The 26,526-nt window shown below is 41.5% G+C and overlaps 1 protein-coding gene across 1 annotated transcript in view; it reads right to left on the reverse strand.

The window, feature by feature from the left end:
* The window catches only part of ATG7 (autophagy related 7), a 242,138-nt gene that overhangs the window by 149,430 nt on the left and 66,182 nt on the right, over window positions 1-26,526 (reverse strand). Inside the window, exon 17 of the mRNA XM_043968335.1 lies at window positions 20,868-20,948. Within this exon, the coding sequence (XP_043824270.1) occupies window positions 20,868-20,948 (81 nt within the window). The remainder of the gene's footprint in view (window positions 1-20,867; window positions 20,949-26,526) is intronic.

Below are 26,526 nucleotides of genomic sequence, written 5' to 3' on the forward strand. Positions count from 1 at the left end.
CAAGTATTTACTGAACATCTATTGTATACTAGGTCCTGGAGGCAGGCACAGGTAGAGAAGGCTACAACTGGCCTGTCTTGAAGGGGCTTAGAATACTGTGGTTTTAATGGAGGACCTCTTAACTTGGTGTCAGTGAACTTGTTTCATTTGTTATCTTTTTAAAAAAAGTATTCTGCTAACTATGCCAATATCCTTGGTTTCCTTTGTAATCTTCGGTATGTTATTTTATACATGTAAAAGCATCATTCTGAGAAGGGATCCCCAGGCTTCACAGACTATTGAAGGACTTGAAGACACCCAAAGGGTGAAAAAGCTCTTGTTAAAATAATGAGAGCAGTTCTTTGACAAAGAGACCAGAACCAAATGGGGGCAGTGTCAATCTCTTGGGACAGATGTGTGATCCTCAGTGTAACTGCTCCAAAGAGCTTAGGATACAATCTCTTTGTCAGAGAACTGACCTCACTCAAGTCACACCACCATGTTTATGGCAACTGTATTTAAAGTTCCCAAACAGTTACACAGGGCATTCATTGCACACCCATTCCTGAGATACAACCACAGCACAAAACAGACATGGAAATCCTCACGTGGAAACCACCCCAATACCTCTCAGAGATCCACTCAAGTGACTGATCCCTGCCCAACTGGGTGAGGGTGAGGAGGAAAAGAAAGAGTAGGACTGGGTGGGTAGCCTTAGAGGGGAGATCTGGAGACACTCAGGGCTGCATGAATGCCCTGGGCTTTTGGGGGAGGGAGGTGCAAGACAAACTAACAGATGGGCATACAAGACGCCCTTGGCATACTTCACAGTTCTATCTAGGGCCTCCATGATCCCTAGAGGAGCCTGCTTAGGAAGAAGGAAAATACTATTGAGTCAGACAACCACAGACAAGCACACCAGGCTTGTGAAACCCTATGTGAGTTTGTCCAAACTTATCTTGTTTGGTAATAACCCTGTAAGTACACTGTAACCAAATTACACTGTAAGGTTTTTAAGACCCTATTATAACATCTCTTGGCCATGCCAATTTCTGGGGTTTATACACCGTGTTCCTTTGGAACTAACTATTCCTTAAAATGCTTTGCCCAACATTGATTTTTCTTGGGAAAACATCAAGGATATTGTGCTTGCCCCTACGAACAGCTGACAGGCAACATCTAGTTCTAGAATTCTCTGGTTGCTAAGAGCAGGTCCCTGAAAAGCCAAAGCTTCAATTTGTGATTTTGCCTACCAATCTTACAACTCTGAGATGGAGTTATAAGAATTATCTCCTTATTTTCCATATATATTCCATATGTACATATGTATATACACATATACATATATGGAGTTATACTCTGCAATCTGTCAGGATCATGCCTGGTCTTACCCATCCCCTTTGAAAGTCAGGGTCCTGGGAGAAGTCCTGGTGGCCATGTAAGGATGTGATGTGCCATATTTCATAATTTTAAAAATGCTTCATTTCTTTTCACCTTGGCTTCATGTTCTGCTCCTTTCTCTTACATTATGTGCAGACATGAAATAGACTTCCAAAGGAAAGTTGCCTCCCATGAAATAGGAAGAGTGTCAGACAAGAAGCCAGAGGACCTGGACTCTAGGCCTCTCCCTATCACTGCTTAGATCTTCAACAAGACAAATCACATAAGTCTTTCTGGGTGTTTTCTCAGCTAAAAAATAAAATAGATGAACCAGAAGATTTCCAAGTTCCTACATCCTAAGGCTGCAATCTCAGGACGTGCAGAAGCAGGGTACAAACCATGCTTTGAGGATGAGAAGCCGACATCATGTATTCTTACCATTATCTGTCCATGTTAGGAAACGCGCTCAAGAGCCACACAAGGTCTGACCATGAAATCACACGCCCGACTTTTACTTTAAAGCCACCACAACTTATATATGTTTCCATCAAAGTAGTCATTAGGATGTCACAAAGAAGACTACTATATAAGAGAACACCAATGGAAGGGAGAGAGGAAGGGGAGGGGAGGGGAAGGAAGGGAAGAAGGAAAGACTGCTACTTCTCAAGAAACTTTGGTGATTCCTCTACTGGAACTGCCTTTGGAATCTGTTAGCAAAGCCTCAATGGTGAACTCTCTTTTAGAGAAGATAGCTATAGCTGAGTAAACCAATTTAACCTGTAAGACTGATGAAAATTCAGAGAGATGACCGTTTCTGGTGTGTGCGCACACAGGTGAAATGTCTTCCTGGTGATGCACTATGGGTAGGAATCACTTAGCCCCGAAATCTCTGAGGAATCAAAATCGAAGGTGACACAAAGGCATTCATGGAGAGGTACATGAGGCAAAGTCGGCTACCATTTGTTTCCCATGATAACTCAAGCACTAGAAGAATAACAGCATCCAGAAAACGTACAACTGGAAAATGAGGCAGGCTCATCATATGGTGAGAGCAAGGGATAAGCCCCAGTGCTGTTCTGATGAACCGTTAAAAGACCTAGACAGGAAGCCCTCTCCAGCACATTGGGTAAATGCCCTAGGGAAGATTTACAGGAAGACATGGACAAGAACTGAGCAGGATGAGATGATATGGAAGGTTTGTAATTGGCACCATGAGAGGAAACAGTCACGTTGATGACAGACTGAATTCATTGCAGGATAAGTACTGATGTATCCAAGGGTAACCACTGAGTGTAAGTTACCTCTACACTCCAGCCAAACTACACTTCATACAAGACCTCACAACCCCCACCTCAGTGCTTTGCACATGCTCTTGCTTCTAAGCTCTGCCTCTTGAAGTCCCTTATTCCCTTGAAGGCTCAGCTCAGAGACCTTTCTCAATTCCTACAGTTGTTAGTGTTCATCTCCGGTCCCACCAAAGCACTCTGTATTAAAAAAAAAACAACAACATCCTGAATTTACTTATCTATGAATATGTTATATCCACCCCTCCCCTCGCTACACACACACAAAGAATGTAAGATTCTTGAGGACAGGGACTGTCTCCCTTATATCTTTTTTGTCAGTGCCTCGCAAAAAAAGCCAATAGTTGAAAACCATATAGATTGGCCACCATAACAGTGACTGAGTTTAAGTTTAATGCAACAGCTAAGAAGGTGAGGCTCTGGATATCTGGGACATGTGTGTTATTTCCCTAAATCCCCCATTCTCTGCTGAATAATGAAGGAAGCTCACTGACAAGCTACTCTGCAGAAAGTTTAGAAGGAATCCTGGGAAAGTATCTATAAAACATTTTCTAAAGGAATTAATGACTACTACAGCACTTGAGGAGAAGATTAAGCCAAAGCAGCTGCACAGAGGTGTCCCTTAGGCGCCTCAAGCTCAATCATTTAAAACAAAACCGTTACCCTATTCCTAACTTCCCTATTTCTGTTCGGAATACTACTGTTCAGCTAACTGCTCAGCTTCACTACCTCAGAGTCACCCCTGACTTTTTACACTAACTCGTCCCCTTTATATAACCAAGCTCCAAATCTCGTCAATTCTCCTCTGCAATCTCTCTCCTTGAATTCTTTCCCTGTCCCCCTTCTCTCCACTCACGTGGCCACAGCCCTGGTTCAGGCTCTCCTCACCTTGCTGGTGTTCCTACCTTCCCTCTCTCCTCCTTCCAGCCCATCTGCCAAAGAGACATTTCTAAAACAGAGCAGATCCAGTCACTTCCCTGCACAAGCCATTCTAGTGGCTCCCTTTTGTCTGTAAGGTAAATCACGGCCTCCTTTGCCTGGCACTGAAAGCCCCAAACCATCTGGATCTCATCTGCTCTTTCAGTCTTATTTCATGAACTCTGGCTCCCAAGCCAACTTGTCCCCTTGTTCTTGCCCATCTCTGGCCTTGGCCACCATGATCCAAGTGCTTCCTCATCGTGAAATGTCCCTCCACCACGACAGCCTCCCTCTTCTCATTCCAAGGCCTCCATTCTGGGGATGGGCCCAAACTGGCCGTGCTTCACTGCCCTCCTGGCTGTGCTCTTGACTCTCGGTGCCATGACTCAGCTGCCTTTTCACCTTGGAACTTCCCCAAGCACCTGGAAGAGGTACCTTCTCTCACAGGGCATTGGTCACGTCACATAACTTCTTGTTCCTCAGTTTCTTCACCTGTAAGATCTGGACAGTAATACCAGTCCTATACAGCTTCTTGGGTAATGTGAGGATCAGTCAGTCAGTCAACAAGCATTTGTGAGGTGTTTACTATGTGTCAGGCACCATAATACACATAGTAGACAGAGGAAGACAAATGAAGTAAGGTATGTCAAAATGTTTTGAATATGATAAAGCACTAAATAATTTTTTCAGTTATATGACTATTTTAAGGACTTGGAATCAAATAAGCAAATTCTAAATGGCTTCTGAAGAGAACCATGAGAAAGTGCACATTTTCTGAGCCTCTCTTAATTTAAAGGGAAAACTATTGGCCAGCATCTTTCTTTCTTTCTTTTTTATTTCATTTTTAATTTTTTTTGTGGGGCAATGAGGATTAAGTGATTTGCCCAGGGTCACACGGCTAGTAAGTGTCAAGTGTCTGAGGCCAGATTTGAACTCAGGTACTCCTGACTCCAGGGCCAGTGCTCTATCCACTGTGCCACTTAGCTGCCCCACCCCATGTGTTTTTAAAAGAGCAACAGACTAAGCAGTCTTCTGAATTCTAAATGTGGGTTCTAATCTGTCCCCCCTCCCCAGTTTTTGGGGGAAACTGACTAAAATCATTGATAAACGAGTTTAGAATTTTTTTGAGGGTTTATTGAAAGATAGTAAAAGAAAGAGAAAGATTGAAAAGAGATTTCTTATAACCTGGCAATCCTAGCCTTCCTAATCTCCCACTTCTGAAGTTCCCTGCCACCATGATGTCTCACTGCCAAAAAGGAAGCACAGTCCCACCAGCATATGCTTCCTCCTTCATGTCCTCCTCCCAGAAATGGGAGGTTCCTCAAGTTGATTGGCTGGTAGCCTTGATAGATAGTACCCACAAACAAACGTCACATCCTGAGGCCAAGGACCTTGACCGCATGGTTTGCCTTCAGAGGCCTTCTCCTCATGGCAGAGCTTTTCTACAGTAACTCTCCAGCAGGTGGCGTTATTCCAATCGTTACACCCCCCCAGCATCTTTCAAGATTTTATGCCTGTTCTACCTAAAGTTGTATGAATGCATATTGGCAGACACTGCCTGGATTGACGTCGTCCATTAGGAAATAACAAGATGCACCCCACCTTAAAGACATAATGATTATGTTTCTGTGTTGGCCAAAAATTTGATTTTCTGGCTTGGCAGCTTATTCAAAGGGAAAACATAAGATAAAAGACAGTTAAAAGGGAAATTCGAACACCTTCAGACTAATTATTTTTAAATAATATTTTCTCTCCTCTCAATAATTTTGGAAGTTACTGATTTCAAATCAGAGAGTATTTCACAGCTATAAACTGTAAACATGTACATCTAGAAAGGAAAATTTTCAGGAAACCTGCTTTCTAGTTTACACACGGTATCATAATATCCAATCATTCAACAAAGCACCTCTCAGTTCATATAATGAGGGTGGTTTGAGTCCCATACTACAGCATTCTCTTGATTAGGCTTATCTTAATCATTACATTGCCACGTGTCCTTTTAATTTATTTATAAAAAGAGTAATTTAGGAAATTGTAAGAATTCTCATTTTTCAGAGACACATGGCATTTATTAGAATTGTTCAACTCCAGAAAATCTATATCATCTATATAGAACTTTTACTCCCCAGCTAGGGTGAATGAAGTAACACACATACCCCCTTTATGTTTTATTTTGAGCTTTGTGAATTCCCTTTGTGGGATTTTCTACAGATTTTTCTCTACCGGTGAGTCATTTCATTCCAATGTACTCAAAATTCCTGCCTATGTCATGGCTGAAACACTACAGAGCGTCACATCATTTGTATGTCGATTTAGTCACATGTACTTAAAGAAAAACATACATACGAGTGTGCTGACAATTTTAAGTCTGGTTCTGTTCAGACCAGCAATTGTCTATGTTAAGAAATCCCAGTGCTGGTCCTATGCTCATCTGCTGGGAGGGTAAGGAGTCTGAAGCGACCACACACCATCTGCCTCAGCTGTTCCTCTGCTCCTGTTATCCCTCATTAAGTCAGTTAAAATAAAGAAGCCGACAAAATGTCATCATGAACTGAGAACCACATTCACTTATGTCTGTGCACAGCCATCCTCCTTAAGTCTCTGAAATGAGCACCAAACACACTACCATCCACTCTCTTCACTCAACTCAGAGAAGGCAACACTCCAAAGCAATGCCCAGGCTGACCATGAAAAGTGCAGGGAGCAAATGCCCAAAGGGGGTGACTGCGTGAAACTGGTGCCAGCTTGGGGAAGGCCACAGGAGTCTGGAATCATAACCAAAGAGGAAAAAGTCATGGGAATGCTTTTCTTTTCTTAGGAAAATAGTGAAATCCAAATCAATGCTGTAACGTTCAGAGCAGCCATAGCCACACATTTATTCTCATGAGGAATTTTCACTGCTCAGCATTTTGTTTCTTGGGCCCAATATACTTCCTAAACAGATCAGAGAATCCCATAATGCCAGAGTTGGAGAAGCCCTTAGCAGTCATCTAATCCAATTAAGATGGAAAGAATGCCCTCTATAACACACCCTCCAATGAGGCAGGTCCCTCTGCCTCCTGAGACAGCCTAGTCCACTTCTGATAGCCATTAGGAAGTTTTTCCCAGTTCCCTTACATTAAAGAAGGTGCCAACATTTGTTCAGCCATCAAGTCTCCAAAGTTGGTACAAGCACTGAGGTTACAGTACCATTTTATTTTTGTTTTTCGTTCATTCATTCATTCGTTCATTCATTTTGTGGGGCAATGAGGGCTAAGTGACTTGCCCAGGGTCACACAGCTAGTAAGTGTCAATTGTCTGAGGTCACATTTGAACTCAGGTCCTCCTGAATCCAGGGCCAGTGCTTTATCCATTGTGCCACCTAGCTGCCACTTCAGTACCATTTATAAAGTGTTGGCCAACCAAGTCTCCTGGCTAAAAATTAGACAAGTCAACTGGGTTTTTGGTTTGTTGTTTTTTGAGGTTTTTTTTTTTTTTACATTTATCGGCAATATGATGTTCTACAGAAAGGGTAACATCCAGTCTTATCTTCCTTATTTAAAAAAAAAAAGTATACCAACTTTTTATAGGGTTAGAATTACTTAAACTAAAAGAGGCCAGTCATTCTATGATTTAAACATCATTATCACACAAAATGCTACATAAAGAAGTTATACGGGCATTGACTTAGGGAATGAGATTTTCTCAGACAGCACTCTTCATATCCCTAAGGATAAGAATTCTACAATGTAAGTACTTTTTAAAATACCTGAACAGGGCAGTGGAAGACCCTTTGGAAAAAAAAAAAGGAAGAAATAATAAAATATCTGTGTAAAGTAAGGCCTTATAAAAGCTGAATGCCAGACTGTGACCTTTCATAAAATTTTAAGTCATCTTTCTCTGCTGAAACTCAAAGGCTTGCTGTTCCCAATGATTCCATATTTAGAAATAACCTTCACAAATAAAAGGCAAAATGTAGAAAGAATCAAACAAAACCAAGGGTGGAAAAACTCTAAAAGAATATCCAATAAACTACAAAGCAATGAATAGGAAATCACACCTCCCCAGTACTTGGTGGTAAGTGGCTGCCATGATCAAATCCTGCTAAAACAATTATTTTAACAATCAAACTCTGGGTATGATATTAAAAATTTCCTGGCACTAAGCTGACAACCCACTTTTTTCAAGCAATATCTGAGACCACAACAGCATCTGTATAGATCCTTAAGAAAATAATAAAATACTTTTATGATAAAAAAATTAATAAAGAGCTTAAAAAAAAAGTTGAGTGTAAAGCAGGGATTTCGCAGCTGATCAATTCGATGCAATAAATATTTCTTAAGCACCCACTATATGTACAGCACTGTTCTAGGAGCTAAGATGACAAAATTCAGATAAAACATTATCCTCTGCTTTCCAGGAGTAAAGGAATAAGATGCAAACGTTTTAGCAGGGGTCACCCTTCCCTCCCCTAAAGCCCATGAGGCACTGGGAGATCCCCACCTGGTGCTAGCACCAAGCTGTTGTCCCTTTCCCACCACAAACCCGGTTGTCTAGGGCACATCCCAAGCCTCCCTCCAGGCTGGATACTTACCCTCCCCTCTTCTCACACCTAGCAGAGGGGAATGGGAATCTCTGCTCTACTCTCCCCCAGTGGTGGGATACTCCTGTCCAGTATGCCTTCTCTATAGGACACATACTCCCACATACCCTAAGAATTCCTGGGCCTTCCCATCTTCCCTGTCACTGCATCCATGAGATCTCTGGGCCTTTGGATTTGCCCTACAGCTGAACACTCTTAGATGTGTTGTCTACTCTAATTAGAGCAGGGACTATTATCTCTTTCTCATAGTGCTTGGCACAAAGTAAGTGCTTAATAATACTTTTTTCATTTAGTTTTCATTCAACTTGTTGTAAACAAAGAGAGGAGCCTTTGCTTGAGGGAGAATCTAAGAATCTCAAACCACTGGAATAGTGGATCAGAGAGGTAAATACAGTGTTGGGTGAGGTCCAAGAGGTCATTAGTAAAGGAGGAGGAGAGACGGAGGAAGGCCTGATGGAGACAGTGGCACCTGAAGGGAATTTAAAGGATAGGTGATAGTCGGCAGGTATAGAGGACGAGGAAACACTTTCCAGTTGTAGGAAATAGCATGAGGAAAGACATGGAGGTGGCCAAATTATACAGTATGTACCAGAGCAGCAAGTAGTCCAGTTTGGCTGGAGGACAGCACGGGGTGGCAGTAATAGAAGATGGGACACGTGGGATGGAGCCAGATTGTGGAGGAACTAGAAGGCTGAGCAAAGTATTCTGGGATAGAGGGAGGCAGGAGCAGGACTCTGAAGGGCTCTGAATACAAGAGTGAAATGATCAAACCTATACAGGAGGAAAGCAAGTCTGACAGCTGTGTAAGGATAGAGGGGAGACAATGGAGGTGGAAGGACACGGCAACAGTCTATGGGGTTGGTAACAATGGCTTATAAAATGAATGAGGCTGAACTGGCAGGACTTGGAAGCTGATTAGATATGAAAAGTGAGGGAGAGAGAAGGAAGACAGACAACAGCAGAGTTCCAAACATGGGAAACTGGGGAAATGGTACCAACAGTGAGGTTTAGGGAGATGGGAAAAGTCTATCCCTTCATGGAAGGAGTGGGGAGCCTTCTTTATGATGAGAATTTTACTGTCTAATAGAATAGGATATTAGTTACAGAAGGGACCTATGAGATTGTGTGACTCCATCTTTCCATTTTTCAGATAAATGAACCAGACATGAAGAAAGAGAGTGATTTCCCCAAGCTCACAGAGATCATTAGTGGCAGAGGACACTGAAGCTAAGAGGGGCCAAGTGGCTTGCCCAGGGTCTAAGAGCTAGGAAGTGTTTGAGGCAGGATTTGAACTCAGGTCTCCCTGTTTCCAAGACAAGTGTTTTGCCCACCCCACCACCTACCTGTCAGATAAAAGAAGGAACTGTGAGGAATCTTTAAAACCAGAATAATTTGTAGTTATTTAAAACAGATAGCAAGGGGGCAGCTAGATGGTGCAGTAGATAGAGCACCAGCCCTGGATTCAGGAGGACCTGAGTTCAAAAGCGGCCTCACACACTTGACACTTACTAGCTATGTGACCCTGGGCAAGTCACTTAACCCTCATTGCCCGCAAATAAAAACAAACAAAAACAGACAGCAAATGTGGTATCCAGAAAGACTGTTTTACAGCTCCTCTGCAAAGCTGTAAGTTTCATGAGGGTAGAGACCGTCAAGTTTGATTAAACATTTATTAAATGTCTCCCAAGTGCAAGGCCTTGGGGTTAGCAAGACGATAATTAAAGGACCCTGCTCTCAAAAGCTTAAATTCTCATATGGGAATACAATAAAACACACACAGACTATGTAAATGCCAAATGGATTGTCCCACATAGACATGGTACAGGCTTATCACAGAAGGTGTTAAGTTTTCTGTGGGAGTCCTTTTGCCTCAAAAATCACCTAACCCTACAAATTAGGGTTTGATTCTCATTTTGTTGATTGTCTAGACTTGGGAAAGTAATGGAGAAAATGTTAATAATGCAGATTAAACTTAAAGTTTATACTTTTAGTTTATACCATACTTTTTTTCTTTTTTCTTTCTTTTTTTTGGGGGGCAGGGATAATTGTTAAACATTTACTAGCACACCTCTGTATATAAAGTACACTTTGTGTAATTTAAGATTCTAAATGTGGATTCTAATCTGTTCCCCCAGTTTTGGGGGAAACTGACTAAAATCACTGATAAAATGAGTTTAGGTTTTAAAGGGTTTATTGAAAGATAGAAAGAAAAAGATTGAGAACAGAATTCCAACAGCCTGGCATTCCTATCTTTCCTCAAATTTCCTGTGAAGTCCTCTGCTGCCACCACCACCATCAAGTCAGGAACCCAAAAGAGCGAGAGCTCTCCACCCAGGCTCTCTTTCCTCCTTCCTGTCTCCTCCCAGAAAATAGGAGGCTCCTCAAGTTGATTGGCTGGTAGCCTTGATAGACAGCACTCATGAGCAAACACCATTTCCTGACGCCAAGGAAAAGCCACATGGCCTTGCCCTCTGAGGCATTTTCCTCATGGCAGAGCTTTCCCATAGCAAGTCTCCAGTAGGTGGCATCATTCCAATCATTACAACCTAAAAGGTCAGTTTAACTGGAATAGAGTTTGTGTGACGATAAGTAATATGAAAAAAGACTGAAATTGTAAGTAGAGGCCAGGATCCTTTCTGTTTTAAATGCGACACTAAGGATTTTGTATTTTATTGTAGAGACAACAGGGAACCAATAAAGCTTTTTGAGAAAGGCAGTGGGGGCTGGGGCCAAGACGGTAGAATAGAGGAAGACTCAGCTGAGCTCTCTCAACATTCCCCTCCAAACAACCTTAAAATAATACCTTGGGGGCAGCTAGGTGGTGCAGTGGATAAAGCACAGTCACTGGATTCAGGAGGTCCTGAGTTCAAATCCAGCCTCAGACACCTGACACTTACTAGCTGTGTGATCCTGGGCAAGTCACTTAACCCCCATTGCCCTGCAAAAAACCAAACCAAACCAAAACAAAACAAAAACCCTCACAGTCAACAAAAGGCCAGAGTGAGACATCCTTCCAGTTCAAGACAAGTTAAAAATTTGGAAAGAGAGATCTGTGACAGTGGGATGGAGGCTAATCTAGAGACGAGATGGATGAAACACCAATGGTGGGAGTAGGTGGTGGTGACAAGAGGCAGCAGCAGCTCTGAGAGCTCTCAAGTCAGAGATAATGGTAAAGGGACCTGGCAACTGGTCAGAAAGAGATTACAGAGTACCTCTGTGCTATGGATGCAGGACCAAGAGTAACAAAGTTCCAAATCAAGAAGTAGTGTGGAAACATAGCAAACAACCAAGTACCTCACTATAAGCTACTATGGTGATGGAGAAGATCAAGACACAAATTCAGAAGAATAAAATGAATTCAAAACAACCACAAGCAAAACCTCTAAGAAAAAAAGTGAAATTAGACATGTGGCAAACAAGATTCTTAGAGTAAAAAAAAATGATTTTCAAAATCAATTAAGAGTGATAAGGAGGGGCAGATAGGTGGCACAGTGGATAGAGCACCTGCCCTGGAGTCAGGAGTACCTGAGTTCAAATCAGGCCTCAGACATTTGACACTTACTAGTGTGTGACCCTGGGCAAGTCACTTAACCCCAATTGCCTCACCAAAAAAAAAAAGAGTGATAGAGGAAAAATTAGGTAAAGAAATGAAAGCAAAAGAAGAAATCAAGAAAAGATAACAGTTTGGTAAAAGAAAATACTTTAAAAACCAGTGTTAGTCTAATAGAAAAACATACAAAAATTCACAGATGAAAATAAGCCCTTTAAATGCAGAATTGGTCAAATGAAGAAAAAAAGGTACACATGTTCACTGAAGAAAATAATTCCTTTAAAATAAGAATTGAACAAGTAGAAGCTAAAGAATGACTCCATGAGACACCAAGAAATAATAAAACAAAGTCAAAAGAATGAAAAAAATAGAAGAACATGTGAAATATCTCATTGGAAAAATAACTAACCTGAAAAATAGATCAAAGAGAGATATTTTTAAAATTACCAGATTACCTGAAAGCCGTGATCAAAGAAAGAGCCTAGACATTATATTTCAAGAGACTGTCAAGGAAAATGGTTATTTAATGAAATAGCAGATTTTGAAGCATTCCTGATGAAAAGAGGTAAATAGAAACTTTGACTTTCAAACAGAAGACTCAAGAAGAATATAAAAATGTAAATATGAAAGAGAAATAAGGTACTTAGGTTAAACTGTGTACCTTTCTATATGGAAAGATGATCCATATGCCTTATAAGTACTTTATCATTATTAGGGCAGTTAGAAGGATTCTACATAGAAAGAGGGTGCAGGAGTAATTAAATTATGTAGGAATTATATTAAAAAATGGATAGGTGAGAAAGAGGGATGCCCTGGAAGAAGGGAGAAAGGAAAGGAAGAATGGGGAAAATTATCTCACATTAAAGAAATGTGTGGGAAAGAGCTTTTATACTGAAGAGGAAAATGGTAGTAGGAGGGGCAACACTTGAACCTCATTCACATCTAAACTGGTTCAAAATGGGAAGAAATATATATTCGAAAGGTAACAGAAATCTATCTTACACAACAGGGAAGTAGAAGGTGAAGGGGATAAGGGAAAGGGGGTGTGTGTGTGTGTGTGTGTGTGTGTGTGTGTGTGTGTGTGTAAGAGAAAGAGAGAGAGAGAGAGAAAGAGAGAGAGAGAGAGAGAGAGAGAGAGAGAGAGAGAGAGAGAGAGAGAGAGAGAGAAGGGAGGGCAGATAAAAGAAGACAGCTGTCAAAAGGAAAACAGATTTTAAAGGAGGGAACAGGACAAAAAGAGAGAAGAAAAACAAAAAGAAAATAGGTTGGAGAGAAATGCATAGTTAGTTATCATAATCATGAAAGGCCTCATTTCTCAAATATATAGGGAACCAGGCAAATTTATTAAAATAAAAGCCATACTCCAGTTGGTAAATGGTCAAAGGAAATAAATAGGTGGTCTTCAGAAGAAGAAATCAAAGCTATCAACAGTCAAGTAAAAAAGTTCTAAATCGCTACTGCTGAGAGAAATGTAAATTAAAACAACTCTAAGATACCACCCTACATCTATCCAATTAGCTAATATGACAAAAAAGGGAAATTATAAATGTTGGAGAAGATGTGGGAAAACTGGAACACTAACGTACTGGGGTTTTTTTTGTTGTTGTTTTTTTTGCGGGGCAAAGGGGGCTAAGTGACTTGCCCAGGGTCACACAGCTAGTAAGTGTCAAATGTCTGAGGCCGGATTTGAACTCAGGTACTCCTGAATCCAGGGCCGGTGCTTTATCCACTGCGCCACCTAGCTGCCCCACTAATGTACTGTTGATAGAGTTGTGAACTGATCCAACCATTCTGGAGAACAATTTGAAACCATGCCCATAAGGCAATAAAACTGTGCATACCCTTTGAACTACTAGGTCTATATCCCAAAGAGATCAAAGAAAGAGAAAAGGACTTATTTGAAAAAAAATATTTATAGCAGCTCTTTTTGTGGTAGCAAAGCATTGGAAATTGAGGGGATGCCCATCATTTGGGGAATGGCTGAACAAGTTGGGGTATATGATTGTGATGGAATACTATTGTGCTATAAGAAATGATAAGCCAGATGGTTTCAGAAAACCCAGGGAATGCTTATCAACTCATGCAAAATGAAGTGAGCAGAACCATAAGATTACTGTGCACATTAACAGCAATATTTTAAGGATGATTAACTGTGAAAGTCTTAGCTACTCTGATGAAGACAATGATCTAAAACAATTCCAAAGCACCCATGCTGAAAAATGCTAAACACTGCCAGAGAAAGAAATGATGATCTCTGAATGCAGATTGAAACATGCTTTTTTAAAAACTTCATTTTTGTTTTATATTGTTTTTCTTTTGCAATATGACTAATATGGAATTATGTCTGGCCCTCTGAAGGAAGGAGGGGGAAGACAGGGGGGAAGGAGAGAATTTGGAATTCTAAATTTTACAAAATGATTGTCAAAATTTTTTTTTACATGTAATTGGGAAATACCTAACCAAAATTAAAAAAAAAATTTATAAAGAGAAGGGAAGTGACATGATCTGAACTATGTTTTAGGAGTATCAATTTGGAAGCATATAGAGGATGGATTGGAAAGGGAAGAGATTAGAAGCCAAGTGGCCAACTGTAATAATCAAGAAAGCAGTCAATCCTTTCTGTGGCTTTCTGTGCCAGATGAGGTGTGCCAGGCAGTCAACAGTGGCAAAAGATGCATAAAGACATCAAGAAAGATGAAGACTGAGAAAAAAGCCCTGAATTTAACAGTTAATGGACTGCTGAGAACTTTGGAGAGAGCAGTTTCAGGCAAGTGGCAGAGTAAAAGCCAGACTTCAACGGATAGAGAAGAGACCATGAGGTGCCAGAAAACAGAGGCCGTTGAGGTAGGTGACCTCCATTTGAGGCCTTTGTCTGTGCTAGTGAAGGTAAAGCTTTACCTCTCTCAGTGTCTTCTGCAGAGCTGATCCCATGGTACATTAAAACAGGACACTATTGGCATATGAAGGACAGATGCAGCAAAGCTTCCTGGAACCTTTGGCCAGTCATTGGAGCTAGTAACTGCTTCAAAAGTGAGCGCTCTGGAAGTTTTTTACCACCATTTAAGCTAAAGCATCTCTGAGTGTTGTGTTAGCTCTACCCTTCCCACCTAGTTTGGCAGGAATTTAAAGGACAAAGCGCCCTCCACGTCAGTATCCTTTGCATGGAGCATCTTCTCTGGCCCCCTTCTTGTCACCAGTGTTACTGTATAGGGGCTGAGGAAGTCACAGGTGTCTTGATACACATCGGTCACATCATTTCCCTTCCCTGGAAAAAAAGCAGCTGCTTCCCATTTGAAATGAAGAAATGGAGGCAAAGAAAAATGTAGTATTACTTTCTCAAGGTTTTTCTAGGAAGTGGAGGAAGAGCCAAGAGTGTAAGAAGCATGAGCTCCTGGGCCAGGGCTTCTAACTCCCCTATGATGGTTCTCTGTGAAGAGGCTTTTCACTGGGGTGATTAGGCAGTTCTAGAGACCAGGCAATTAGGGGCTGCTGAGAAAGAGTAGCTATCTGCTGCTAGCACCATCCAGCCACACATATGGAATGGATCATACATGAAAATAGAAGGCTGGAGGTCCCTCTGGGGAGAAGAGATAGTAAAAGGACACTTAGGGAGTTACTCATCATTTTCTGAAACACAGCAGTAAGGAATGGCCACATCCAGATTTTAGTAATATTTGCCACAAATCAGCAGGATTCAAAAATTCCTGGCACGTACAGGGAGGGACCTTTAGAGTAGGATGTAGTAAGTACTTTTAAATGGTTAAGAGTTAAACCACATCGGGGGCAGTAAGGTAGCACAGTGGATAAAGCACCAGCCCTGGAATCAGGAGGACCTGAGTTCAAATCTGGCCTCAGACACTTGACACTCTCTAGCTGTGTGACCCTGGGCAAGTCACTTAATCCTCACTGCCCCACAAAACAAACAAACAAACGAAAAAGAGTTAAGCCACATCAAACAGGAAGGTTGCTTGATACATCATCATAAATCACTCTCCAAGTGAATTTAAAATAAAATGGAAAAGTCCAAGAGCACAGCACAAAGGACATTTGGATCAGAGGGCTCTTCAAGACCACCCAGCCCAACGGCCTCATTTGACAGATCAGGTCATTGCCACTGCAAGGACCAGAACCTGGACTTTGTGGCACTTTTCCCTGTGATTCCATGTTTTCTGTGTGGCATCAGGAGGCATGGGAGCTCTGTGGGACTAGATGAGGTGATAAGGGTTCCAAATGGAATTTTTAATTAGTCATAGCAGCTTCAAACATTACACAAAGGTACACAGGACACAAGCTCAAGGAATGCCTGAATCTGTAAAGGTGTTTTTGAGTGGGATAGCCCCTTTCCTTCCATGTCTGTGTAAGAATGTGTGTCAGTCTCCCTGGGACTGCCTGCTAACAGCCTAAGAATCAGTTCTGAGCTTGACTGGCCAAATCTATATTTGAGCTGCCTATCTCTGGGCTCATTGTGTCCTAAGATGGTAAGTACTAGTACTAGTACTCTACTTCACAGGGCTGTGGTGAAGATGGAACTTTGGAGAAACATGAGTTGTTCTTCTTGGTGGTTTCTCAGGATAGTGGTTGAAGAGGAGAGTTTGAAGGGAAGAGGCTATGGTTATGGCCCTTCCTACATATTTATTAAGCAACCACAAAAGGAGACAGAAGGATGAAGCTGCCGATGACTTCATTCATTCAACAAAGACCAAATGGTAAATGTAGGGGCGAGTCATGACCAACACAAGAGTGTGAGCTATCAAAGTCTGCTCCAGGCTGGCGTTCACCCCCAAAGGCCGAGTAACCAACCCCAGACAACAAGTTTAAACCAAACCCACCTGCCCTGACACAGAAAAGCCAATCTTATGCTAAGCATAGGAGCTCTTATTATTAAGACTACTCATCACTTATTAAAGTCTTGAGGTTGGGTTTCTCGGCTCCTTAAGCTGTATCTGCAGAGTAAACAGGCAAGTCCCAGGTGAGATCCAAACGAAGACCAGCAACTTCCAGCTTTTTAACAGCCTGTTCCTTCCATATCACAGACAAAGGTTATAGCAGAAAAGTTGTGTAACAAGAACAGAAACACTTCTCAGGCAAACTCCTCTGAGACAATCCTCTGCTACACTCTGACGATGTGTGGAGAAAGTTTCTGGATGAGTTCCTAGGTCTTAGAAACAAGTTTATTGTTGGATATATCACTTGAAGTTGCCTTGCTTCACCTTTTATAACATGAAGGCTGCAATTGCTGGTATGCTTTGAAATATATATATATATGCACACACACACATATATGAAATATGTGTATGAAAATTGGTTGTGGAAAAAAGTATTTAAAGGGAAATACAGGGGCAACTAGGTGGCGCAGTGGGTAGAACACTGGCCCTGCAGTCAGGAGGACCTGAGTTCAAATCCGACCTCAGACACTTGACACTTACTAGCTGTGTGACCTGGACAAGTCACTTAACCTCAACTGCCTCGCCCCCCACCCCAAAAAAGGGGAAATACAGCTAAGAAGAAAATTTTAGTGACATTAATTATATTAATAAAGATTCTACATGGGATTATTGGCTTCAGAATTTTCCTTTCCCAGAAGTAACAATTTTGCGTTATGCTAGATGACCCTAAATTCCTTTTCTGTACTCTAAAAGCCTCCTAGACAATACAGGTTTTATCATGAATCCCTTGTTTCCTTCAAAATTCTGCTCAAACTATGTCTCTTATGTGAGGTTTTCCCTGATCTCCCCACCTGCGAGGGCCCTCCCCCCAAAATAATGACCTGGCCTTTATTTTGTATACATTGCTACAGGTACATGTGGCCTCCCTGGATAGAAAGTAAACTTCCCAAGGACAGAGGAGATTTCATTCCTGTCTTTGTATTCCTACTACCTGGCACATAGTAGGTGCTTACTGGAAATGTGTTGACTGGAAATCCAAAGGACTCTGAAGTTATGAATGGAAGGTCTACTTCATAATATTCAGAGAGGCCCCACACAAGAATCTCTGTGGAAGAATTTACCTACTCCTGACCACTACCTCTGGCATCCTCAGCGTCAAGAAAAGAATGTGAATTAACTCAGCAAGTTAGCCAGGATCCAACAAGGTAAACCTGCCTGGTGCCCTCCAAAACCACAGACGCAAAAAGAAAGGGGGGTAAAAGTACTCAAGAAAAAATGTATCATTCTCATCACAATTAGAGCAATGGGTACAAACAAATTCTTAGCATTTAAGTTGGCTGCCTGTCCTAGTTACTTTCTCTATCCATACTAACAACTAAATCAAGAAATGAGAGGGTTTGGGTTTTTTTTTCACTACAGAGGAGCAGAGAAGAAGAAAATGGCCAAAGGAAAAAGTTATTTCATCAGGGAATTTAAAATGGACATTTTTAATCTTGAAGAATCCTCCTAAAACAATGACAACTATGTGTGACATGATTCAGTATGAAAAATATTGTGATATGTACTAAGAAAAATTCATATTCTGTAGAAAGATGGAAATATAATTGGATTTGTCATGTCAAAGTATTTGTATCAGGTTTGCAGATAATATGGAATGACATGCTCCTCTGCTAATAAAGAGTAAAGTTGGCCAAGTAAATAAACTCTTTTTCTACTGTAAGGAAATACGTGCACCAATGAAGCAATCTTTTCAGCACAAAAGAAACTTAATACGCTAACCACATGAAAAGCGATCTCTATGGGAATAGCAGAGTTGCTAAAATCCAAGTCAGTTTGTATTAAATCGTCAAGCGTGTTTATGTAAAACAGGCCTCTTTTAGAATGACCACCAAGAGGAAATCATTTTGTTCAAACCAAAAAAGTGATACCTGTATTTCATTTAATACTTACTACCATAAGCATGAAAGAGAGAGAGCAAGAATGAGCCTCTGTTTCAAGATTTGGACTCATCTCATCAGCTTTCTGTCGAGAGGCATTATTCTGGATTCTTTTGTAAACACAGTCTCTAAAGGGGTAAACATTACTAGAAGTATAACAAGGAAGAATGAGAGAGATTTTGCATCCTATTTTAAAATAACTCCATTCTCTTTCACCAAACAGGGAGAGACTACATAAGACAAGGAAAACTTCTGACACCTGTGCCAAACTATTTCATCATGAAAATTAATGCGATTACACTCTTTTGTGACTGATTAGCTCAGCCATTCAAAGAAGGCAAGATGTATTCCTCTAGAAGTAGGTAATCCAAAAGCCTGTATTTCTACAGGCAAAAGTGCACGTAGACACCCATGGAGTCCTACACTGAGAGAGTGTAAGCTACTTTTCTAGAAGCTACTGAAAACCAGAAATGGAAATAAAGGCATAATCCACGTGCATTTGTATCACTGTTCACAACTGTATTCTTGGTGGCAGCCAAGAATTAAAAACAAAATGGGAACCCATTATTTGGGGAATGGCTAAAAACAACAACTATGGCATATGAATATAATTGTGCAGTAAGTTACAATAAATATGAAGGATTCAGGGACATGAGGGAGCACAGATACAAACTTATGAAGAGCTCCTAGGTGCCTACAGGATCAAACAGAAAGACTTATGGATCAAAATGAGGTAGTACTGGTCAAGTGCTTAGCACAATGCCTACACACAGTAGGTGCTTAATAAAGGCCTGTCCCCTCCCAGAATGTAAAGGCCCTCAAAGTCTGGCCCCATGCTATCTTTTCATTTCACTCTCCTCAGAGAACTCTGGGATCCAGCTGCCCTGTCCATCTCCCCACGCTGACTTTGCACTGGCCTCCCTTGGGCCTGGAATCCTCTCCTTCTTCATTTCTGCCTCTCAGCTTCCCTGGATTCCTTCAAGACTCAGCCCAAATTCGACTTTCTTCGGGAAAGGAGGCCTTTACCTTCCCTTGGCTGTCAGTGCTTTGCCCTCGGCGATGACCTTATATCTGCTCTATATGTGTATATTGCATGTCCTCCCCATTAGGAGAATGCTCCTTGAAGGAGGAGCATGTTTTTCTGCCTTCCTCTGGATCCCCAGGGCTTGGCACAACGAATGGTACACAGTAAGAACCTAACAAATGCTTGTTGACTGACTCCAATCTTAACTATACAGCATCCAAGTTAAGTGTAACACGGGAATTAAGTAGAAGAGGGATGAGGAATCCTACTGGGAATTCCTTGGCACCAAAATGGAATCTATGACAGCTGTGTGTTTGTCACATGAGGAATTAAGCTACAAACTTTCCCTAGAACTCCATCGGAAGGGGGCCTCTCTCACTGCAGGGCCCAAGAATGTGGCAAAGAAGGTTCAAGATTAAAAAAATGGAAATTGCCTTTAAACCTAACCCCTCATCCGCCGCCCCCCCATCCAAAATACACTGGGCAGGGCAAACAATCCCCAAATCGTGATGGAGAGCACAGATGTAGCACAATTTTACACGTAGCTTGAATGGAAGGATCTGGACCCATCGAGGATCACAGGTCAAAGAAGGCCCTAGTGAAACCACTTGGTGTTAGAAGGACTGAAAAGGTACCCGAAGGAAATCATGGATGGCATATGTACATGTGTAAAAATAAAATAGCCAGTATCTTAAAGACTATTTATTTTTAAAACCTGCCACAACTATGGTCTAAAAATATGTTAGACAGTTTCCATGACCATGGACAACATCCCAGCTCTATTTTTAGAGACTTTTTGGAAAGATCAAAGCTGAAAGTCCCTTCTATTGGCTGCCTCCCAGGACCCTAATCTTTGTTTACTTTTCATTTACTACACAAAGACAAAGGGGGGGATCTGCCTGGGTACCCCATCCCTTGGGTGAGACACAGGACAGACATAGGGGAAGGCAGGCCGGGGGGACAGAAGTAAGGCTAGAGAAGCTGAAGGTGTGAACAAAAGTGTGGGGCTCCAATAACTGATATGGATCCGAGGTAGGAAATCCAGCCTTTTGTCCTGACACCATAAACCAAACCTTCACAGGCTGGTTCCTTTTTTTGGCAAGAACAATGTGGGTCAGTGAGCTTAAGTAGACGGAAAAAGAAAGATGCTGAACCCTAGTGTTTCCAGATAGCCTCAGTCCTCTCCCCACCCAAAGCCCCTGCAGTGGGGCTTCGTGTCTCTTGGAATATTTATGGGAATGGAGAAGTCAAGTACAAGGCACCATGGTGGTAAATAAAGCAAGTCAAGGGGACGCATAATGACTTACTTTAGAGGAACAAGCAGTACACTTGTCAAAGGCCAGGCTGACAGGAAGGACGTGATCAAATCTTGATAGAAACCCTCGGATCTGAAAACAAAAGAGGAAAAATCCACATGAGACTACAATGAACAGCTCCCCCAAATCCAAGTTTCATGCCTGCCAAGGAGGGGAATGGGCCAGATAGGGCAGCCTGGCTTCCCATCATTCCCTTAAAAACAACAGTGAATACAGAACTTGGCCCTGCAATCCCTCTGGGGGCAGCAGCTCTGAGACCTTGACATTTTCCACCATTAAATTCATCTGTATGTGTTTGACTTAATGTAAGGTAGAGACACAGCAGTGTTTCAGGGCAGGCTGCTCCTAATAAGTAATGGAACAGCACCACCTGGAGTAAAAGACTCTTGACTGCAGATGATTTAAGAAAAGTCTGATAGGGGAAATCCAAGACAAATGAGCTTCAAAATCTAATGGCTAAAAAAAAGGTGATTTAGACCAGTGTTGTCAAACTCAAATAGAAATGGGGGCCACAAAAGCATACATAAGGATCCCTATGGGCAGCAGAGTGACTTATCTGCAATGTTTTAAAATGTAAGATTATCTGTTTCATTGGATTATTAGTCTGCTCAACATTTCCCAATTACATTTTTTTGTGTGGGGGGCAATGGGGGTTAACTGAATAGCCCAGGGTCACACAGCTAGTAAGTGTCAAGTGCCTGAGGCAGGATTTGAACTCAGGTCCTCCTGAATCCAGGGCCAGTGCTTTATCCACTGTACCACCTAGCTGCCCCCTCCCAATTACATTTTAATCTGGTTCAAGTCACACTTTGGAGGGTCATGGGCTACAGGTGGCCCACTGGCTGAATTTCTAACACTTCTGATTTAGACCACAGAATACCTCTTAAAGTCAATTAATATTGCCAAATGTCCTGTGCTGACCCGTTCTATTTACCATATAGCATGAAAAAGCATCCTCCATGGTAGGACTGGGAGGGGAGGGGAATATAAATTTGGAATGTTGTACATAATGTCAAAAATCTTTATTTATTGGTTAACTTTGCTGAACACTTTTTTCGTTCTTTGTTATAAGAGTAAATCTCTGGGAAGGGCTGGGGGGAGGGATAAAATTGGAAATGTTAGTGATATAAAAACAAAAGATACCAATAAATTGTATTTTTTTAAAAATGCACTTTTTACCTTTTAATACTTAACAATTTTTTGAGAACATAAATCAACAGGAACATATTAAACTTTTCAAAACAGCAAAAACAAACAACAGAAAGTGTTCCACCAACAGAATGTGCCAATGTAATAACCACCTGCCGTACTTTTGAGTTAGGCTAGTTACATGTTGGCATTTCCCAATCTGTAAAATGAAAGAATTGAAATAGGTGATCTCTAGAATCCCTTCTGGCAGACAGGTGGTATAGTGAATAGAGCTCTGGACCCTGGAGACAAAAAGACCTGAGTTCAAATTCAACCTCGGACCACTGCTAGCTGGATGATGCGGGATGAGTCACTTAATCCTTCTCAGCCCCAGTTTCCTCATGTGTAAAATGAGAACAAGAACAGCACCTACCTCCCATGTATTTGAAAAGTGCTTTATAAACTTTAAAGCGATATATAAATACTAGCCATTATTATTAACATTCAATAAGCCTATGGGGATGCTTATAGCAAATATCAAACCATTTCATTACTAGCGGTAAACTTACTATTGGAAGGATATACTTGGAAGGGACTATCCCGATATTTTCATATACCTAGCACTATGCAACACGATCTAACTTTAATCGAAGAACAGAGTTTGTCTCTTTTAGAAATAAGCAATGATTAATTAGAAATGACGATGATGAATCTTGGGAAATGCAGCAGTCTCTCAGTTTCACATACCTCAGCAGCACCACACTGACCATTTCCCAATGCCAGGCCCAAATCCTTGGTAGTTGCCAGCGAAGGGCAGGGCAGAAAACATTCTGTTCAGGGCCTCATTGCCTCAGAACAGAGCCAGAAGAACTGCTTACACAAGGGCTACAATCATGTAAAGGAAAACAAAACTAAGACATGAGAGTTCTGCTTGGGGCAGTGGGGATGGAGCATGGGCTGTCTCCCTCCTCTTGGCAAAGGGGGCTGTGGATGCAGAGAGAAGCATTCTGTGGCTAGCCAGAGCCAATGGGCTTTTGGGTTTTGTGAAAGTATATCTGTTCCAAAGAAGGGTCCTGGGGGGGTTCTTTTAGCAGTCGGGGGGGGGTGGGTAGAGAAAAGGGAAGGGGGAGTGACAGCAATATAAAAAATTACATTTAAACTAAAAAACCCACAAGAGCTCAGTGCATGATACTAAACAGAGGTTAATAAATAACTATTCAAGTGGCCCATAGGAATATTATTAGTCTTATGACAGGACTTGGCAGTTATAGATGCAAAAGAATGTTGGAATTGAAAGAGTAGTTCGAATCCCCTGTACCTCAATTAAGAATCTTAATAATAGCCTTTTGCATTTACTTTGAGTAAGCTTTGTCTTCTGTATCAAAGCTTGCCATATTTTACTTTAATTAAAAAGCATACATAGTTATCATTAATAGTTTAATTTTCAAAAGCTTACCACTTTTTTATGCACACAGAATAATACTGAGATGCCTTTGCTAAAGCAGCTCATGTTGAGCAAAAGAGAGGAAAGGGGTGGGGGAGATGAGATGGGGAGAGAAGAGAGGAGAGATGGAGAGAGGGGAGGAGAGAAGGAAGAAATGAAAGGGGGAGAGAAGAGGGGGGAGAGAGGAAAATAGAGGCAGGGAGAGGGGGAAAGATGAGATGGAGAAAGAGAAGAGAGCAGGAATGGGGGGAAGACAGGGAAAGAGGAGGGAAGGAAAGAGAAAAAGAAAGGAAAGGGGAGAACTAGGTGCCACAGTGGATAGAGTACCAGCCCTAGATTCAGGAGAACCCAAGTTCAAATCTGGACTCAAACACTTGACACTTACTAGCCGCGTGACCCTGAGCAAGTCACTTAACCCCAATTGCCTCACTAAAAAAAAAAAAAGAAAAGGAGAGGGAAGGGGGGACAGAGGAAGAGATAAGGAGAAAGAGGAAAAGAGATGGAGAGAGGGGGGGAGAGAGAAGAGGAGAGAGGAAGAGAGGAGAATATTCTCGTCAGGCAACACCTTTGCTACACAATCATCTGTGCAAACTTGGTGTGCCCAGAGAGTGGTTTTATTAGGAAGAGGTGATTAATTTTCAGAAGGAATGGTGTTTAACAACAACTGCAAGCACATTTATATTCATAAAGCTGAGAAAAGAAGGCCTAAAGCTAAGCAGACCTGATTCCAACTTAGGGTAAATCAAAACAGAAAAGCTCCTCTTGGGGCACTCGAATAACCTACTTTTTTCTGCCTCAGGTCTCCAGGCTTAACCAAGGTCCAAACCAAAAAGGAGAAAAGGGCATTTCTACACCTAAATACTTACCCTATTTAGTTCTTGTCTATAATGCTGCAATTCAAGTTTTCCTTTTATTTCTACCTTTTCCCCTCACCAGCCTTTAAATCTTTTGTGCTGCTAACTGCACTGTTTCCCCACAACTTGTGCTCAGAAACAAAAATGAGGAACAGGTAAGAGTGAGCTCCCTGATACTTTTTTTTTTTTTTTTTTGGCGGGGGCCATAGGAGCTAAGTGACTTGCTCAGGGTCACACAGCTAGTAAGTGTCAAGTGTCTGAGGCTGGATTTGAACTCAGGTCCTCCTGAATCCAGGGCCGGGGCTTTATCCACTGTGCCACCTAGCTGCCCCCTCCCTGACACTTCTTTCAGTCCTTCTTTAGCCCTGCACAGCTTGCCTCTAGTGAGCCCACATGCAACAGGAGTCCTCAGACACCTAGTTGTAGCACTGGCCCCTTGGGAAGCAGTATGGTCCAGCCTGTGGTCCCCTTCTCAGAATCATATTTTTAAATGCATAAAATCAAATGCATAGATGGACTCAGGGGACAGAATGAGACACACCAATGTGTGTCTCATGGCCAATGCTGGAATTTGTTTTGCTTGACAGTGAATATTTGTTACAAGGATTTTGTTTTTATTCTGTTTTGTTTGGGGTTTTTTTCTTTTTGGTTTGTTTTGCTTTTTCCCAATGGAGAAGGGTAGGGAAAGAAAACTGATTTTTGCTAATTAAAATTTTTTTTTTCAATAAAATACAAAGTGCTACAATGAAAACCGATTATTGAAATAAAGACCTTTTCTCCCATCCAAGTTCATAGACTCCCTGAAATCTGTTAAGAACCTGTGGTCTACAGAATCTGACCAGTTTCTCAATACCTTTAGGGATGCCTCCTAAGTCAATGCACACTTGTGACCTTTCCTGGCAAAGAACACACGAGCATGTTCCAGACAACACTGCCATGACTGAATTCCATCAACATGTGAAACTTCACACATCACTCAGTTCACTGCACACTGTTAGCACTGTTCCTGGGTTCCCTTGTTTCACCTAATGTGTATTTCACAAAACCAACTACTAGCATTAGGAAGGCATCCCTAGACTTGGCCAGCTGTCCTGAGATCTCAGCCCTTGCTATTTTCTATCTGGAGGCTCTCATCAGTCACTCCCCAATATGGAGCTGTGTCATTATCAACTCTCCTTTGTGACTCACTGCTCGGTAATCTTTCTTCAAACAGTAATTTCCCTCCCACCTCCATTTTATGACCCTTGAACTTAGCCTGGTATTGCAGAAACTTCTTCTTTCCCCTCTCCCACTCCCAATGTAGTTATTTTAAAACCCAGCTAAACACAAACAGAACTCTACCCGAAAGGAGAGAGTCAGTGTTTCCCCCTGGTTGAGATGCGTGGGTTAAAGATCCATCAAGTGACTCACACAACTGTTCTCTATGCCTCAGGTTTCTACCCTCTAAAGTAGAAGTGGTGGGTATTTGGTTATAACAAAAAATCAGAGCAGGAATGTTATATCCTCACAACAACCAAACTTGGCTCCAGAGAAGAGCTGAGAAAACATGTCTCTTACCCTTTGTTACGGAGGCTATGTACGTGGCATGCTGCATTTGCAGACAGACAAAATGTACTGGATAGTGCTTTATTCCCTCTTTCTGTTACAAGGTATGGCTTACTGGATAAAGGAAGGAGAAGGGATATATTTGTAAATGAATGCAGTTAAAACAAAAGGTATGAAAAAATAAAATAAAATGGGTTTTTAGGATTTTTAGGGTGGATAGAGAGAGGCAGCCTGGACATGAGGAAGACCTGAGTTTAAATCCTGCCTCTGACATATATTGGCTCTAAAATTTTAAGTGGCAAAACAGAAATTAATCTGCATTGGTAGGAATATTCTTGCACCAATGAATTCATAGATCAAGTTACCACCACCACCAAGAAATTTTTCATAATGGTGAACAAGGTTAGAATATATGTGTCTGTGTGTGTTAGTTATACTGAAAACCAAAACAGACATATATGAAAAAAATAAAATGTCTCTTTTGATCTTGCTTACACCCACTGTTTTTCTGTCTCCAGCCAGTGAGATAATTGCAGTAGCCCTGATTGGGCTCATGAGGAGCACACAGGCAATTAGCTATGATTCCAAATGCCTCCTTAAAAGACAAAAGCATCTATGAGGGGAAAGAAGAGAGCAGAAGAAACAAAGTTTCATTGTTTTTCTAAACTTTCTAGAACAA

This window comes from Dromiciops gliroides, chromosome 1 (assembly GCF_019393635.1).
Source record: "Dromiciops gliroides isolate mDroGli1 chromosome 1, mDroGli1.pri, whole genome shotgun sequence".
NCBI lineage: Eukaryota > Metazoa > Chordata > Mammalia > Microbiotheria > Microbiotheriidae > Dromiciops > Dromiciops gliroides.